The 16,867-nt window shown below is 50.3% G+C and overlaps 5 protein-coding genes across 5 annotated transcripts; 4 read left to right on the top strand and 1 right to left on the bottom strand.

Annotated features, from left to right (window-relative positions):
- The first annotated feature begins 1,283 nt into the window (after positions 1-1,283).
- Positions 1,284-4,965, top strand: ASPBRDRAFT_42677 (tRNA (34-2'-O)-methyltransferase regulator RTT10). The gene is made up of 3 exons (XM_067624848.1): positions 1,284-1,338; positions 1,392-4,085; positions 4,130-4,965. Exons 1-3 carry the CDS (start codon positions 1,321-1,323, stop codon positions 4,847-4,849), a joined length of 3,432 nt encoding a protein of 1,143 aa, XP_067480162.1. The 5' UTR covers positions 1,284-1,320; the 3' UTR covers positions 4,850-4,965.
- Positions 4,966-5,584: 619 nt separating this feature from the next.
- ASPBRDRAFT_123042 (putative cellulose-binding GDSL lipase/acylhydrolase) lies at positions 5,585-6,633 on the top strand (the record flags this gene model as incomplete). The annotated part of the gene is made up of 4 exons (XM_067617565.1): positions 5,585-5,696; positions 5,764-6,013; positions 6,088-6,343; positions 6,430-6,633. 4 exons carry the CDS (start codon positions 5,585-5,587, stop codon positions 6,631-6,633), a joined length of 822 nt encoding a protein of 273 aa, XP_067480163.1.
- Positions 6,634-7,310: 677 nt separating this feature from the next.
- ASPBRDRAFT_124037 (glycoside hydrolase family 5 protein) lies at positions 7,311-8,526 on the top strand (the record flags this gene model as incomplete). The annotated part of the gene is made up of 6 exons (XM_067617657.1): positions 7,311-7,410; positions 7,454-7,509; positions 7,553-7,705; positions 7,750-7,814; positions 7,858-7,955; positions 8,000-8,526. The coding sequence occupies 6 exons, from the start codon at positions 7,311-7,313 to the stop codon at positions 8,524-8,526; spliced, it is 999 nt and encodes a 332-aa protein (XP_067480164.1).
- Positions 8,527-10,137: 1,611 nt separating this feature from the next.
- ASPBRDRAFT_206756 (SUR7/PalI family protein) lies at positions 10,138-11,825 on the top strand. Its single transcript, XM_067621782.1, has 2 exons — positions 10,138-10,510; positions 10,579-11,825. Exons 1-2 carry the CDS (start codon positions 10,373-10,375, stop codon positions 11,431-11,433), a joined length of 993 nt encoding a protein of 330 aa, XP_067480165.1. The 5' UTR covers positions 10,138-10,372; the 3' UTR covers positions 11,434-11,825.
- Positions 11,826-12,085: 260 nt separating this feature from the next.
- Positions 12,086-16,598, bottom strand: ASPBRDRAFT_176564 (uncharacterized protein). The gene is made up of 2 exons (XM_067619834.1): positions 16,238-16,598; positions 12,086-16,176 (listed from the first exon to the last, which is right to left on the bottom strand). Exons 1-2 carry the CDS (start codon positions 16,385-16,387, stop codon positions 12,289-12,291), a joined length of 4,038 nt encoding a protein of 1,345 aa, XP_067480166.1. The 5' UTR covers positions 16,388-16,598; the 3' UTR covers positions 12,086-12,288.
- Between the last annotated feature and the right edge of the window lie 269 nt (positions 16,599-16,867).

The following is a 16,867-nucleotide window of genomic DNA, read 5'->3' on the forward strand; positions in this document are numbered from 1 at the left end:
AATGATCTCAACTAATTGATCTCTTCTCATTCTAGGTAGATACCCTCTACAGGACCGCCCCGGTGTCGGGCTCGAGCAATTCTACCAAACTCGCCCCTTTTCAAGACAATACGATCGTGATAATCAAGGGGATAGTCCAGAACGCGGTGGGACTATAATTTAGTCTCATATAAACGTACAGATAGTAGGTCCAGATAGTGCCATCGCCTAGGTGATCGACCGTCTCCGCATTCGGATCGCCCAGGACCAGAACTCCTGGAACTCGGGACCAGCGGCACTTGCTTAGTGATTCTGCAACATCATGACGAACGGTGGGGTGGGCTTGTTCATCTCCCGTCAACACATGATGTTATGCAGAGATTTTTCTTCCTTTCGCCTATAATCATCGAGTTCTCGTGACACAGGCAGTCATTCCCCTTTCCGATGAGAGTCGACAGTAGCTCATGCCGGATTTTGTACCTTTTTAACACCCCCAGTCACTCAAGTCCTGTCGTCACCAGGACTTGCTCCATCAACAACTCTGCCCCACAGGTCCTCAGCCAACACTGCTTTCTCGGGTTCCCCAGTGGTAGAAGTCAAGTCTTATGCTAATCTTTACAGCTTACACGCTGAACAGTACCCTGTGGACTGTGGAGTCCACTTGCTGTCTCAGCATGGACCTCACCTTGTTAGGCTGGCCTTTTTAGCCGTTCCCACCCGCCGGTACCACAGCTAACTTGTGTACAAAACTCTCCCTTTGCATGGCTCTGGCTTACTCTTGTTTCTCCGTTCAGTGTCTTTGCTTTCACTGCACAATGGGCTTTTGTTTTTCCCGTCTTGACTTTGTGTGGTTGTTTCGCTATTGTTGCGTCAAGAAAGATACTTCGTAGTAGTCGGGAGAATATCTGCAGCTTCATCCAGATACTTAGATTACTCTTTAAGATACAGAAGCTTGCAGCCAGGCATAGTACGAGCAAACAGTATCCATCCAAGAGCGACAATCAATGTTAGCGTGCTGGACCTTGAAATCGCATACACTGTAGCATTGACAGAATGAAGCTTGTTTCCTCTTCACAATTGACCCCATATTATAATTTTACAATAATATTTATAGCCCTTGAATCCTCATTGAGAACTGTCACTTGTCTGCAGCGATATGATCACTGGCAATTGCATCCCTATCCGAACACGCCTAAGATTTTGGCATGCTATGTCACGTGCCATACACCATCCCACCATCCCGTTACGTAAGCATATTCACAGTGGATGGAAATTCTGGAATTTTGATCGATGATCGCCATGCGGGGGGAGCCACCATTTGTAGATAATGTGCCTCGAAGAATGCATCCCTCCCTTGAGGTCAGTGGTAGTACCAAATATCAATTACACTCAGCATTGCTGACCGTTTCCAGCACATTGACACTTGCGTCCCCGTAACGGCGCTCAAAGCGCTTGAGTTGAGGAATGTCAAACTTCTACTTCAAGCCCAAGGCACTTATATCAGACTCATTGATGAAGCGAGTGGGAATTTGCTTGCAGAGCTGAAGGCCTTCAAGCGGAATCATGTCCACGGGTTCGTTGCTCTCAGCCAGCATGAGAAAGCTGCTGGACACTCACATGCCCGATTCATCGCCTGGGGAGGGCAGTCCGTGAGAGCTTTTGACTTGTTCCTCTCTGCTCAGGAGTCCAGTGCAAGTCTCGTGGCTACAAGCGCTGAATACCAGGGTCCTGATTGGATTTTGGCTGGTTGTGCTTCTAGCCATGAGGAGTCTTCGACTGCATATGTATTGACGGCCCACAATGCCGTTCTTGGTCTGCATGTAGTAGATGGCGACGGGTCAAAACATGAAAAGGCCGTACACATAAGACCGCTTGTCACTGGCGTCAACACAATCCTCTACTCTGCAGATATAGTCTCCCTGTCGGAATCTCACATCCTGATCGCTGCCGGAACTGTTTTTGGCGAGATCATCGTCTGGTCCTCTTTCTTGAACGAGTCTGGAGCAGTCGGTTCGATTCATCACTTCTTCACGGGCCATGAAGGGTCAATCTTTGGCGTCCGGATATCTCCTGCTATTGCTTCCTTGCGCGGCGACCAGAGTGGACGGCTGCTGGCTAGTTGTAGTGACGATAGAACAATCAGAATCTGGGACATATCTGACTGCGAGCGTACGTCTCGCCACGATGCGCCGGCGTACTCGACTGATGGCTTCGAGCTCCGGAGCACCGGCTTCGGTGCTGTAGCTCACGACAACGAGCTCGGGTCCGAGAAAACCATTGCCAGTGCTTTTGGGCATCTGGCTCGCATCTGGGGCGTCAACTTCCTTCCTGTGGGGGAGGGCTTGGGCAAACTGAACCTCATATCTCGTGGCGAGGACGCAACGTGCATACTGTGGGATCTCACCTGGGATCCGTCGTCGCAGACCCCTCAGTTCAAGCTCACTGAGGGCATATCCATCCGCAAGCACACTGGAAAACACATCTGGTCCTTGGAGGTGCGCAGCACGGAAACCGAGGCGGTAATCTATACTGGCGGTGCTGATGGAGCCGTGAAGAACTTTACCATAAAGGCAGATGAGAAGGGATCTCTTGTATTGCCCAATTTACACAACCGCATCACGATGACAGTCGACACTCAAAACCCGGAACCGCATGTTGAGACGTCTATCAAAGGATTTGATTTCGTCTCGCAGAACGAGTTTGTTGCTGTGACTGCCCGCGGCGAGGTCCAAGTCGGTCATATCAAAGCACAAGACCCGTCTAATCAACATATATTCAAGGAAACCATTTTTGTCGAAGATGACCTACGATCCTATTCGGTTGTTGGCAGTCTTCCGCAGGAAGGCATTGCCCTTGTGGGTAACGCAAGAGGGTCGATTCGGCTTTACAATCATAATGTCAAGACCTTCACAAGACTTGTCGAAGTCGGTCAAAGACCATTGATTTTAATCCTCCTCGACTATACCCAGGTTTCCGAATCAACTGCAAACCTGGTGTTTACTGTGGCTTATCCAAACTCCGAGACAGCAGAGCTTTTCATGGTTTCGTTGTCAGGGGATGAACCGTCTGTGGATAGAATAACTATAAACCTTCCATACGGCTTTGGTATGGCATCTGCATCTCTGGTATGTGGTAAGCAGTACCTGGCACTGGGCTCCCTCACTGGAAATTTCGCTCTGTATAGGGTGGCAAAGACCGAGAGTATCGAACCTGTCATGCCCCCAAGCAAACTACATGGTCGTGAAGGACTCAGTTACATCACGTCATTCTCGTCGTTATATGGTGAGGAAGAACAGCTACATCCATACTTCTTGACCTGCGGACGGAGTGGGACCTACGGCGTGCACAAGCTGGTTATCTCGGAGGGCCCGGAGCCTTCCATCTCGCTTCAAACCCTGCATTTGGCCTCGCTGGCTTTTAACTGCGAGATACAAGGAGCCTATATCGACAAGGTATCCCAAGACCTTATGATTTACGGATTCCAACCCATGGACTTTGTGCTTTGGAATGAATCCGCGCAGACAGAGGTCGCTAGACACAAGTGTAACGGCGGCCGGCGCGCCTGGGCTTTCCAACCCAACAACACAGAAGCTTGGGCTGGGTCACTCCTATGGATTCAGTCTGGCTTTAGTGGCATGGAGATACAGCCGGACGCCAGCCGGACGTTGCGTTCTGGCAGCCACGGAAGAGAAGTGAAGGCCATGTCTGCGACTCAGCAGTCGGATGGACTGGGCCCGTTGTTCGCGACGGGATCGGAAGATACAAATGTACGCATCTTTACACCCCGCGACCCACAGTCCGAGAGCCGCTGGGGCGCCTTCAAATGCCTACGGCTTTTGCGCGAGCACCATACTGGTCTTCAGAGTGTCGGATGGTCCACTGACGGGCGGTTCCTCTTTACGAGCGGTGGTTACGAGCAGTTCTTCGTTTGGCGGACACACTCGATTCCTCGATTTGGACTCGGGACGACCTTGGATGGAGAATGTCCAAAGAGCGATCCCAACTCGGATCTTCGGACCACAAGCTTCGATGTATTGGAGGTGGAGGATGGGCAGGCAGAGTGTTCATTCCTCATCTGTTTGACATATTCCAACTCCACCATCAAGGTAGGCAGTTCACTTAATATTCATGGGCGATGCTAACTGTGTAGATCTTCCATTACACCTCGTCATCCGAAGGAGGCAGCTTCACCTTGCTGGCAAATGGCACCTACATGAGCAACTGCCTGACGCAAGCAAACTTCATGCTCAAGGGCTCATCCCTGAGCCTGATCACGGCTTCTACAGACGGCTACTTTACACTTTGGGACCTGACGTCTGTCCTGGAGCCTTTCTACACGATAGCATCACCTCTGCGCTTGAAGCAGACCATCCAAGGAGCGCCCATCACCCCGTCGACCATTTCATGCGAGAACCGCTACCAGATCCACTGGAACAGCATCAAGAGCCTGGAACTGGCCGATCTATCTGATACCTTGTCCTTGATTGTCGCAGCCGGCGACGACAACTCGATGACAGTCACTCTTCTAGACACGGGCGTCGAGAACGGTGAGGCTACATGCACCATCGCGGTTCCCGACGCCCATGCCGCCTGCATCACGACGACGAAGATCCTCACGCAGCAGCTGAACCCGAGCGACGGGACTGCTCGATTCGCCGTGGCATCGTCCGGCAACGACCACCAAGTCAAGATCTGGTGGATCGACATTGACACGAAGATGAACGGGTCGGACCGGATTCAGATCAGCAAGGCAGTGGAGCGGTATAGTTCTGTGGCGGACATTTCGTCGTTGGACATCCTCCACGACGCGACGGGAAGCCAGCTGGTGGTGTGCGGCACTGGCATGGAGATGTTGCGTCTGCAGTTGTAGCTGCAGGATACATGATGATATTTGCATATACAATAAATCCTACATAGAACCATCATAGAATACTTACAGCGAAGCCCTTCGGCGCGCTAGCCGGAAAAGAAGAAATCCAACAAGCCACTCCGGGCCATCCCGTAGCCAAAACGGCATAGTTTGATCGATGAGTGCTTGATCTCAACCTTCGAGATGTTGTTCTTCTCCTCCGATTTGCCATCTGCAGGATGTACGTAGCCAAGCAAGCAATCGTTGCACGATCCTACCCCGCAACACCAGGGATGATGTCGGGGAAATCTCATTCCATCAACCGCATTTCATGGTCTGATCGCCATGTCGGCTAAATGGAATCAGCTTAACATACAACTTCTGAGCTTGCTTGCAGCTGGGTTCAGAATGAGCATGTTGCATACCCCTCTTTTGGTATCGATATATGAGTAGTATCCCGGGGATCAGCACAGCTTGATACTTCACAGGTCTCATACATAGCTAAGGACTTCAACACATCCTACGAACCATACTAGCATACAGAGACTGTCACTGCAGTGACCACCATCAGCACCATGAAACTCCAACCCTCCTGGCTCCTCGCCAGCATAACCATGAGCAGTACCATCCCCACAGTCACAGCCAGACCATGGGCTCAAGCACGATCAAGAGCAGAAGCCAACACCACCACCACGAATCCCACCTACTTCTTCACCTTGTACGCATTATCTCTCTCCCTAACCACAAACCCCACTAATGTCACCACTAAATAATCTGATAAATAGTGGAGACTCCTACTCTCAAACCGGCTTCAGCGCCTCAGGCACTCAGCCCTCCGCCTCCAATCCCATGGGCAACCCCGACCTAGGTGCGCCCTAGCCCCCAAATCTAAACAACTACTGATGGTGATACTAATTATGAAAATGATGATAAAGGAATCGGCACGACAACTAACGGCCCTAACTGGATCGGCTACCTCACCACCACCGAAAACGCCTCCCTAGTACTAAATTACAACTTCGCCGCCGGGGGCGCCACGATCGACAATGCCTTGGTCCCCGCATACCCGGGTGATCTGGCCTCGCAATTCCGTCTCTTCGAGGATGTATATAGCGATGAGCCGGCTGATGTGGCGCCGTGGACTGCGGAAAATGCGGTCTTTGGGGTGTGGATTGGTATTAATGAGTACATCTCTCTCCCCCTCTTATATATATATATATATATTATGTGTGTGAATGCTGATAGTAGTAAATGTATAGTATAGGAAACGCGTACTACTCCACCGACGCTACGACATACACGCCCAAGTTGATTTCCCGATTGGAGAGTTTAGTGGAAGAGGTATATAAAAATGGGGGCCGGAAGTTCCTCTTTCTAAATGTTCCGCCGACGAGTCGCAGTCCGTTCTTTTTGGACCAGGGCGAGGACGTGGTGAAACAGCATGCGGCGTATTTGAGTGTGTTTAATACTAATTTGGAGGGCATGGTTGAGGGGTTTAAGAAAGGGAAGGGGGATGTAAGTTTCTCTTCTTCTATTTCTCTCTGTTAATTTTTCTTGTGTAATAGTAGGTTTAGGGGAAAGCTAACTGTGATTGATGGTAGGTAACGACTGTCTACTATGACGCATGGTCATTTATGACGAAAGTTCTGGATGACCCCACGGCGTATGGGTTCCCTGATGCGACTTGTATCAATGATGATGGGACGTCGTGTGTGTGGTGGAATGATTACCATCCTGGCATGAAGTATCATCTTTTGCAGGCGGAGGATATGAAGTCGAAGTTGAGCGGGTTGGGGGGGTGGTAGATACCAGTATTTACCACTAGTAGTTGAAGGGTACTCGTAATTTTATATATTGGATAGTATGGATATTGTACTACTGCTGCTGCTACTAGTGAATAGTTTATATATTGATAGTATGAACTTGGTAATACCAATACTACGTGTGAGATAGCATGATATATATTCAAGGGAAACTGACTGTTGTTTATTCATACCATTACTGCTCATTGGCTACTAGTTGATGTGTATCCACTGCATCATAGCATATTATAGCAAGTGTGAGGACTGCCCTACCTATTTTGGCTGAATGCATCGCTTCAGCATCATGCCACTGCACCACTCCGTATCCCTCTTATAGGTAAATCCTTCTTCTCCCGTCACGGACCTCATTTCCGCATCGGTTTCATGACCCTGACCCTGCCAAGGCGGATCATTGACCGAACTTAGTCCCTGTTCTCGACTTTATCCGTCCTGTAGGCGTTAAGTATATCTGCAGGTTTGAAGATCTGCAACGTCCCCTGTCGGATGCCTGTTTATCCCCTAATTCGGACGTTTCAACTGTACGTAGAAATATTTGGCTAAGTTGAGTACCCCCGTGCTGTATTGGGATAGTTAGGATGAGAGGGGGATATAAAGGTTGCCTTTCTCATCTCCCAGCATAACAACTGTAGACTTCGTTGATTCGAGCAAGCACTCTCACGATGAAGGTTCAGAGCACCCTGCTTCTTGCCGCGGCGGCGGGTTCCGCGTTGGCTGTTCCCCATGGCTCCGGACACAAGAAGAGGGCCTCTGTGTTTGAATGTACGTTGTTGTTTCTCTGTAAGCTGCCAAGCTGACAGAATAGGGTTCGGATCAAACGAGTCCGGTGCTGAGTTTGGGACCAACATCCCAGGCGTTTGGGTATGTATCATTACCTAAGTGTAGGCGTTTGCTGATGTCGCAGGGAACCGATTACATCTTCCCCGACCCCTCGGCCATCTCTACGTTGATTGACAAGGGAATGAACTTCTTCCGTGTCCAGTTTATGATGGAGAGGTTGGTGCCGGACTCGATGACTGGTGCATACGACGAGGAGTATCTGGCCAACCTGACGACAGTGAGAATACTCCCAGACCGTATTGAATAATACTGACGACACAGGTGGTGAAAGCAGTCACGGATGGAGGCGCTCATGCCCTTGTCGATCCCCATAACTATGGCAGATAGTAAGTATACCGTACCAGTCGGTGACGCCTGCTAACAAAGCAGCAACGGCGAGATCATCACCAGCACGTCGGATTTCCAGACCTTCTGGAAGAACCTGGCAGCCCAGTACAAAGATAACGATCTGGTCATGTTTGATACCAGTCAGTATCCACAATCCCATCAAGGATCTTGCTGACAATTACAGACAACGAATACCATGAGATGGACCAGGATCTCGTGCTGAACCTCAACCAAGCCGCCATTGACGGCATCCGCGCCGCAGGTGCCACAAGCCAGTACATCTTCGTCGAAGGCAACTCCTGGACCGGAGCCTGGACGTGGGTCGATGTCAACGATAACATGAAAAATTTGACCGACCCGGAAGACAAGATCGTCTACGAAATGCACCAGTATCTAGACTCCGACGGTTCCGGCACCTCGGAGACCTGTGTGTCCGGGACCATCGGAAAGGAGCGGATCACCGATGCGACACAGTGGCTCAAGGACAATAAGAAGGTCGGCTTCCTAGGAGAATATGCTGGGGGCTCCAATGATGTGTGTCGGAGTGCCGTGTCCGGGATGTTGGAGTACATGGCGAACAACACGGACGTATGGAAGGGTGCGTCGTGGTGGGCAGCCGGGCCATGGTGGGGAGATTACATTTTCAGCCTGGAGCCCCCAGATGGAACTGCGTACACGGGGATGCTGGATATCCTGGAGCCGTATCTCTGAGTTCTGGGTGGGTCGCAGATGCGGTGCATCGGAGAACTATACGGAGTATCTTGTCAGAGTGGATGGGGGTGGTACAGAGAGTACTAGTTAGTAGGTGGTTAGTTAGTGGCAGCGCACTGACTGACGTCACAAGACATTGCTTTTTTGAAGCTCCATTATTGTGCATTTTGTTGAGTGCTAGTTATCCGCAGGCACATCTGTCGCTGGAATAATGCACGTTATATTTCATAACGAGCAGTCGGTGGATTCTTATCAGCCGATCGTCGTACTGTGTGTAGCTAAATGAATTGCGTGGGATGTAGAAGTCAAATGACCCACTGTGCCGTAGGGTATACATAGCTCTCCTCATCAGCCTTATCGGATAAATGATGTTCGTGAACACCGCGATGTGGTTGAAAGCACGAAGAAAGCAGAGAGCAGGTGGTGATGGAGGCAGATGGAGGAACCATGGATTCATGGAACGCCAGACCCGGAAAGGAATCGGAGACGGGCCCGCCAAGCAGCTCAACGTAAGCCCGATTCTAATAATTAATAGTCTGGTCGATCGGAGAGGGTCAATCCCGGCATTTTTCCCGTCTGCCGCGACGGTTGAGAATTGAAACAAACAGACTTGCTTCTTTTCATAGGTGGTAATGAAGTCATGACTCGACTAGTTGGTTGATTACGCCAGTTGCCTGCTAGGAGTACATTGTGGCTGATGATGTATCAATCACTGAACTAGAAAATTCACTGGGCCTTCATCGGACGTCCCTGAGGCGAATCCATGGAACGGACAGCCGGGAAATAGGCGACGTTGAAGAAACTTCGAGGGATGTCGTGCATACCAATAAATGTATCAACATTGACCGCGTATTGCCAAGCTCAGAATGATGAAGCCTAGTCATTTGAGGTTCCGTGGTTGGTGGCCTGACGGTGAGACACGCTCGTCCAGACTCCAGAGATCCAGGCTCAGAGAAAATCTGGAAATATCTGGGATGGTTAAAATATGACGATCGCTACACAGTACTCTGTATGGTGCCTCTGTGGTCCACCGTGTATCAGATAGGTTGGCTGAAGTGATACGATCCAACCTGAACCGATCGACATAGATTGCGCAGGACTCCTTACTGAGTAAGTAAAAATTCCCGCTGGTATATTATCGGATCAAATGGAATACATCAACCGACGCACTTCACCTTCACAGAATATTGGGAAACAAAGTTATACCACAAGTGTAATAATGAGGAAGAGGACGCGTATTACCCCAGCCACTTCTGACGTGGCGGTAGGGCTGGTGAGTCTCCGCCACGAGGGTCACCTTTGCTCGATGGAGATTAGTCCCCTGCAATCAACAGAAAAGATAGATAATTTCTTTCTATCTGCTTAATTACTCTGTAGTACTCGGCCAGGGCCCTTGGAAAGACTCCACCATCAACCGTGCTGGATCCCGCGTTTGGGTTGCGGTGGAAACTCGCTCGAATTTATTATAGAAACAAGCGTGGCGTAGTCCGTCATCCGCCCTCGTGATTGGTCCGCTGATCAACCAAACTCTCGCATCTGACTGCGCCTCCCCAATAACTAAATTCAAATGTAGTAATAACAAGGAATAACAATCCGGTTGACGGGAAACTCTGCTTGTTGATCCCCCAGCAGCCTCTTTTATAAAATCATCCTGTCCCAACCTTCTCCTCATCTTTCATCTCACATAACCCTCAACTCCCCCATCACCCAGCTACACTCACGTTCAGTGTTCTGCTTCTATCATATCCACCACCTGTTCCGACCTAGATTCAAATCTACTCTCCGATAAGCAAGGGAAAAATAAGCAGCATACATCCCCACGTCATCCTCTACATCAACCGTCACCATGGGTAAAGGCGGTCGCATTGTCTGCATTTTCACTCCATACGTCCTCACCATCGCTTCTTTAATATGCATCATCATGGTGGGCCTGGGCTGCACCAAGTCCAGCTCAAGCACGCTAAATGATCTCTACTTCTTCAGAGTATGTCCTGCTTGCTGCCCACGCATCCCCCCCCACTCAAATGTCCGATCGTACTGACTCCGCTCCAGGCCAACCTCAAGAACATTACCTCCCAAGCCTCTTCTACCGCATCAACAGTATCCTCCGTCGTGAGCGACCTGACCGGTGTCTCGAATGGCGATCTCTCCTCTGCGCTCGAGGAGATCGAGAAACAATACAACATCGAGGACTTCTATGCCATTGGTCTCTGGGGTTACTGTGAAGGAAACATCACCTCCAACAACAGCTATCAAACCAACAACTGCTCCAAGCCCGAGGCCGAGTTCTGGTTCAACCCTCTTGACGTCTGGAACTTGGAAGAGACTGGCCTGGAGAATGCCCTCCCCAGCAACGTCAAGAGTGCCCTGAACACCTACAAGGCTGTTTCCAAGTGGATGTTCATTGCCTACATCATTGCCTTCGCCCTTACTGTCGTCGAGCTGGTTGTCGGTGTCTTCGCTATCTGCAGTCGCTGGGGTAGCTGCGTGACCAGCTTGGTCTCTGCTGTGGCCTTCCTCTTCACCGCTGCCGCGTCCGTCACTTCCACAGCCATGTTCGCCGTCCTGAAGGGCGTTTTCAAGTCCGATCTCGAGCAATATGGCATCAAGGGTCAGATGGGCAAGAACATCTACGTCGCCACCTGGCTCGCGGTCGCCTTCTCCCTGGGAGCCACTCTCTTCTGGATCATCAGCTCCTGCTGCTGCTCCGGTCGCTCCCCTTACAACCACCGCAACCGCAACCGCCCCGTGATGGCCGAGAAGACCCCCTACACCTACGAGGCTCTGGGCCCCTACGGCCAGCCCCAGCAGTCCCCATACAACACCTCCTACCCTCCGCCGCCTCCTGTCCACGGAAACCAGACCACGGGGCGGACGAACGCCTATGAACCCTTTCGTCATACTTAAATGACGAAGTCATCAAACACCACAAATATCACTTCCTGACTAGAGAATAAGGAAGGAATTTCACCATTGTTCATATTGGCGTTCTGGTTTGGGTTGGTTTTAGTCATGACAACAACTTGATGATGACATATTTTCATTATTTCTGTGTATTATGTTCTTAGCCAAGGGAAAGGCAGACAAGCTAGTGTGCATACCCGTTGATACCCCGAGTATGGAGGGTTTGGAACTTGAAATATAGACGTCTTGGTCCGGCACTGGTTTCATTCAGTGCTGCGGCTCTTGGCATGATGAATTAATGCTAGTTGCATATGAATCTGAAAGAAAGCACATTTCACCTGATATCTGGCATTCTTCGTATTGACAACCGATCTCATCATTCTTATAATACTCAGCACTGTGGTAACCTCTGAAGTATATGAGTAGCATTTGGCATTACATGAAGTAAAGGCCAATTATTGTAATCATGTAGTAGATGGAGATACCCATGGTCTATAGCTAAGTGGTCAGGTGATGACGGTCCATACTCTTTGCTGGGCAGAGGCTTATTTATTATTACTTCAGTCATCATTTGTTGTTGCTTAAAGGAACCACCAGAGTACAGGATCAAATGGCTCACTACTGTTCTTTATTGAAGAAGAAATAGAACTCGAAGCTTGGATAGGATAATATATGTCAATTACAGGCTCCTCAGGTCACCATTAGTTCATTGTAAATAGAAGGTGAAATCTAGCATTGATAAAATATTAATACAGACAGAGAAGGTAAAAGATCACCTCAAAAATACAAGTAATAAGGGTATAGGAAGAATGATATTTCAGAAGATGAATAGAAACATGGACAGGAATAGACTAGCCCTCATCGACGATACCCAGGACGTTGTATCACTCCCTTCTCGTCGACAGGCAGGTATGCGCCGCCACGTCGGTCGCGTTCTGAGAGAACGTTCTGGTCCGCTCGTGCCCATTGTTTGAAGGGCGTGTTAGGGTCGTCGGACCAGACAGGGCCTTTGGGACGGATGTGTCGAAGGGACACGAACCAATTCTCGTTGACACTTTCCGTGTCCGATTCGGCTTCGGGTTCGGTGTCAGGATGCTGTTGTTGGGGTTGGGCGGCTTCTACTTGGGTCTCTGCGCCGAGCTCAATGCTGGCTGTTTCGTGCGTCTCGTCAATCATATCTTCGTCTTCATCTTCGTCTTCGTCCTCGTCCGAGTGGTCAGAACTGGATTTTGCCTCACTATCTGGGGGTAGTGGTGCTGCAGTTGGCTTTGCTTCTGAGTCCATATCATCGTCTTGATCATGGCTGGACTCGCTCACAATATCGGATTCGCTTGAGCTTTGTGGGGAGTTGGCCGCTGAGTGGTGTTCTAGGTCCAGCACATCGGCCTGCTCGGTGCTTGCCGGGTTTGCCATTGCCGCTTCACTCTCAGGTATACTGGAGTCCAAGTCCAGTCTGGGTTGGTCGTGTATTATATACTCTTCACTTTCTGGGACACTAGAATCCAAATTATCTTCTTGAGATGCTTCGTGTGCAGCTGAGGGTATCTCTGTGCGATTGACGGCATTTCCCACGGCACTGGACTTTGGCTTTTCCATCTCTACCAGCTCTACAACAATAGCTGATCCTTCGCGCGTGTTGACCTCGCTTTGTTCCTCTTTTTCGCCCAAAGTGGACTTCAAGTGCTGTTCTAATTGCGCAGATGGAGTGTCTTCATTCGAAAACGGGTCTTGGACTTCGTAATAAGTTTCGCCTTCACGGACGGAAGACTCCAAGGGTTGTTCGTCCATCGGCAGGCCATCCCGCTCTTGCTCCGTCCCATTGACTGGAATGCTTGAATCAGGGCCCTGTTCTGAGGCAGTCTCCATAGCCTCCTCGTCCAATACCGGGAGGTCTCTAGGTGCATTCGTGTCGCTTTTGACCTTAGTCTGAGGAGTGGGTGACGACATAAAGCACGACATGTAGTCCATATCCGTATCAGACTGGGTTCCCTGAGTGTCAGGGCCGAATGAATGAGCGTGGAGATCGGTGAACCGTTCGACAAGGCTTCCCGTGAAAGAAGCGTTTGGTTTTCGAGACGGAATATCGGTATCAGAAGCCTTGGTCTGATCTGCGGAAACATACTGTGCGGCATTGACCTCGATCCCATGAGTGGTGATGCTCCGTTTCTTGTATGAAGGCCTAGAGTAGGACGAGGAGAAGAATTCTTCATATGACAGAGATTTGGTACCCGCGGAGAGACAGTCTTCGAGATAGCGTGAATAATCCTCGAGGTGCTTGATTATAAAGTCATCCCATAAGAATGACCGTTGCAGGTGTCCCTTGGAGCGAACAGCGTGGAGTTTCGAGCAAAGCTCGGTAAAGTGAGCAAAGTCCCCTTGATAGTTCGGATAATCACGCCGAAACTTCTCATACACTCTTTGTGCCTCCTCCAATTCTCGGGTGGAGTGGTTTATGTAGCTTTGGCGACGAACGACGATGTTCAATGCCGGTCCTTTGGTTGGCTGTTGATGAGGCTCCGTTTTAGGCCGTTTAGAAGGGGACCCTTGCTCTTGTTCAACCTCCGATATGCGACGTTTCGGACGCGGCATTATGGGATGCTCAGCCGGCGTATCTCGCATCTCAATGCTCGCTACATCCTCATCCCCCATCTCTGAAGGAATTGATGAAGGCATTTCTCGGTATGAAGAAAACGGATCTGACTGTGAGTAGTGTATCGGGACATTGATCGAGACACTGGGGGGTTGAACTACTGAAGCAGATGAATTGAACCCCATGTCGGACGTCGTACCTGACGTTGTGTCATGCGTAGGCAGGCTGCCATTGCTCACTTGTGTGCCAAGTATATCAAGATTCTTATGAGCGGCGCCGCCATCTTGACGATCCTGGGATGAAGTCCCTTTGGATCCACTACTGGCATACGTGTTCAGAATACGTGACTGAGATGATGATTTTGCTGCTTCAGAAGACAGCTGCTCACGGTGGCGAGCTTGTAACCCGGCGTCATTCTTAGCAAAGTCACTGGATCGCTGATGACGAACATTGTTGTCTGGCGTGTCCACCACCTGCACATGGTCGCGAAAGCGAGGCCCAGGAAGGGAGGAGCCGGAGCTTGTCACTTCCTGTTCTGACTGGCTATTAAGTTGCATTTGCTGCAGATCACCTCCAAGTGGACACGGGACGGACGTGTCCATCACCGAGTCTTCGCTTTCAGCATCGGACTCACCCTGGAGACCCTGAAATTGATTTGTATCTTTCATCTGGGATTCCTCGCTGCCAACGAGCTGACCATCCCCTTTGGGAGGTAGGTCGATAATATTGTCCTTGTTCCTGGACATCGATCGCGGAATAATTGGATCGTCGCGAGCAGACTCCAAGCTACCTCGCGGCGGCTGTTCGGACGTCTCGTTAAGTGGCCCTCCCTTTCTAAAGGTACGAACACGTACTGGGCTGCTATCTTCTGGCAGAACCTGACGTGAACGTGACGCCTGCTCTGGGGAACTTGACCAATCTGACGTTAAAGGCTCTCCCTCCGATTCCGCATCGGTCTGAGGTGTAGGGCTGGATTGACTGGGCAGAAGCTGCTGAGACTCGGACTCCACGTCCACAAATGTCTCTCGAGCCATGCGACTCCTTCGCAGTGCGGTTTTATTCCATTGATCAAGGAGTTTGGGCGGCACATGCCCTTGTGGCGTGCTTTCTCCCGGAGATGGTGGTATCCAACGGCGCCTATGTTGTTCCAGCAGTTCGGCTTGCTCTTTGGGGATTTCTATGTCTCTTCGTCGGATCTTCGTCATTCCATGCCAAGGATCGGTATCACTGGGACACCGTCCCTCCGATTTTATAGACTGAGAAGACGGTTTATTAGGACTTTTCTGATTTGCAATGGATGTTGACCCATTTGCTGTGACCGCACAAGTTGTCTCTTTCACAAACCCTTCGCCTGGTGGATTAGAGCGTGGCTGATTGACTATTTTCTGGGTCACCGGTTCGCTTGGCGGTCGAATGAGGATATCAGGTTCCCCTGTCCCCGTGGCATTCTCAAGCCTTGTGGGGCTGGTAGCCGATGAACTTCGCCGGGCAGTGATGGAGTTGGAGGATGGCTTGGTAGTCTCAACACTGTTCTGTCTACTCCGAAGCTGTTCTGCAGCCTTTGTCTTTCGTCTGTGCACATTGTCACTACTTGATTCGGGAACATCCGGCGCCCCGACACGCATTTCTGTATTCCCCAATAAATTATTTGTCATTTGAGAACTGCTAACAGACGAGGTACGAGCCGCTGGTCTCTTGAAAGCGGACATTGAGGGTATCTGGGACATAAGAATGTCTTGCGAAGCAGATGTCCGAGTGTCTTGATAAGCCTGTGTCCCAAAGGAGTCATCGAATACTTGTACCGCATCTTGCGTCTCTGGGCCTCTAATATCGCGAATGACATGTTGCATCAATTTCTTGACGGAAGGGTTCTTATTGACGAATTTGCCCTGTGGGGCTGATTTGGTCTTTCCTCGGCGCCAGTCGATGTCGAAACGTTGAACGTAAAGATGGACCTTTGGTTCGACCAAAGAATACTCCAGGACTACCTGAAAGTCCAGCAATTGGATATAGTAGCCTCGAGCCAGGTCTGCGCTCAATGGATGGCCCGGAGCTGTTTCTTCGTAGGCCCGTAATGCCTCATGTGTAAGAATCGCCTCGATCTGGGACTTGGAGTCAGTCAGAATTAGTTTGGGTACGTCCTCTTGCTCCCTCCACTAGTCAGAATCATAGTCAGTACAGTGGACCTCATAGCTGCAGATGATCGAGCCAACTCACACTTTGGATCAAAGCCGAGTGCTGAACATGGGTAGAGAAACGAAGGTTACTGCCATCATCTTCGTACTCAGTACTACCAGCTGGACCTTGACCATAGGACGCGAGATACCTCTCAAGGACGGATGCAATCCAAATCTCGACGGAGCCCATTGTGAGGATCTAGAAGCAGGCAAAGGCGAGCGATTTTTTTGGTATAGGCCCACATAGTCTGGTGATAGATTTTAGCAGATGAGGTTTTGGTTAGTGTACGTATACGGATCCACGTTGGTCTTCATCCCATCTGCAAATGCAGAACCGTATAGCGGATAGCAATACTCATGATCTTCGCATCACTTCGTTATTGGAGTCTGGCACCTTAGCGCGAGCTGCGCTGCTCATTAATTGTTCCTGGCAGACGCGACCTCGTCGGCGACCGACGCGCCTGACCGCCTTCATTGTGGCGCACATCATAACCAGCCACAGACTTAGCCACAACGCGGTCGGCGGCGCGAACCACGTCATTGGGCAGCGGCACATGTCATGGGCACCGCCCGAATGCCTGCTGCTGGCATTCGATGAGGTCTAGACAGTAGACAGTGCAGGCTGTCTCATTCAGCATCCATTCTCCCCCGCTTTGCTCCTCTTCTCTCA

Source organism: Aspergillus brasiliensis, assembly GCF_001889945.1.
Source record: "Aspergillus brasiliensis CBS 101740 unplaced genomic scaffold ASPBRscaffold_5, whole genome shotgun sequence".
Lineage (NCBI taxonomy): Eukaryota > Fungi > Ascomycota > Eurotiomycetes > Eurotiales > Aspergillaceae > Aspergillus > Aspergillus brasiliensis.

Excerpts from the sequence above, each read along its gene's own strand:
- ASPBRDRAFT_176564 (XM_067619834.1), bottom strand. The coding sequence starts at position 16,387 with ATGGGCTCCGTCGAGATTTGGATTGCATCCGTCCTTGAGAGGTATCTC. Across the intron at positions 16,177-16,237 it reads ACTCGGCTTTGATCCAAAGT|TGGAGGGAGCAAGAGGACGT; the intron begins GTGAGTTGGCTC and ends GATTCTGACTAG.
- ASPBRDRAFT_42677 (XM_067624848.1), top strand. Across the intron at positions 4,086-4,129 it reads ATTCCAACTCCACCATCAAG|ATCTTCCATTACACCTCGTC; the intron begins GTAGGCAGTTCA and ends CTAACTGTGTAG.
- ASPBRDRAFT_206756 (XM_067621782.1), top strand. The coding sequence starts at position 10,373 with ATGGGTAAAGGCGGTCGCATTGTCTGCATTTTCACTCCATACGTCCTC. Across the intron at positions 10,511-10,578 it reads ATGATCTCTACTTCTTCAGA|GCCAACCTCAAGAACATTAC; the intron begins GTATGTCCTGCT and ends ACTCCGCTCCAG.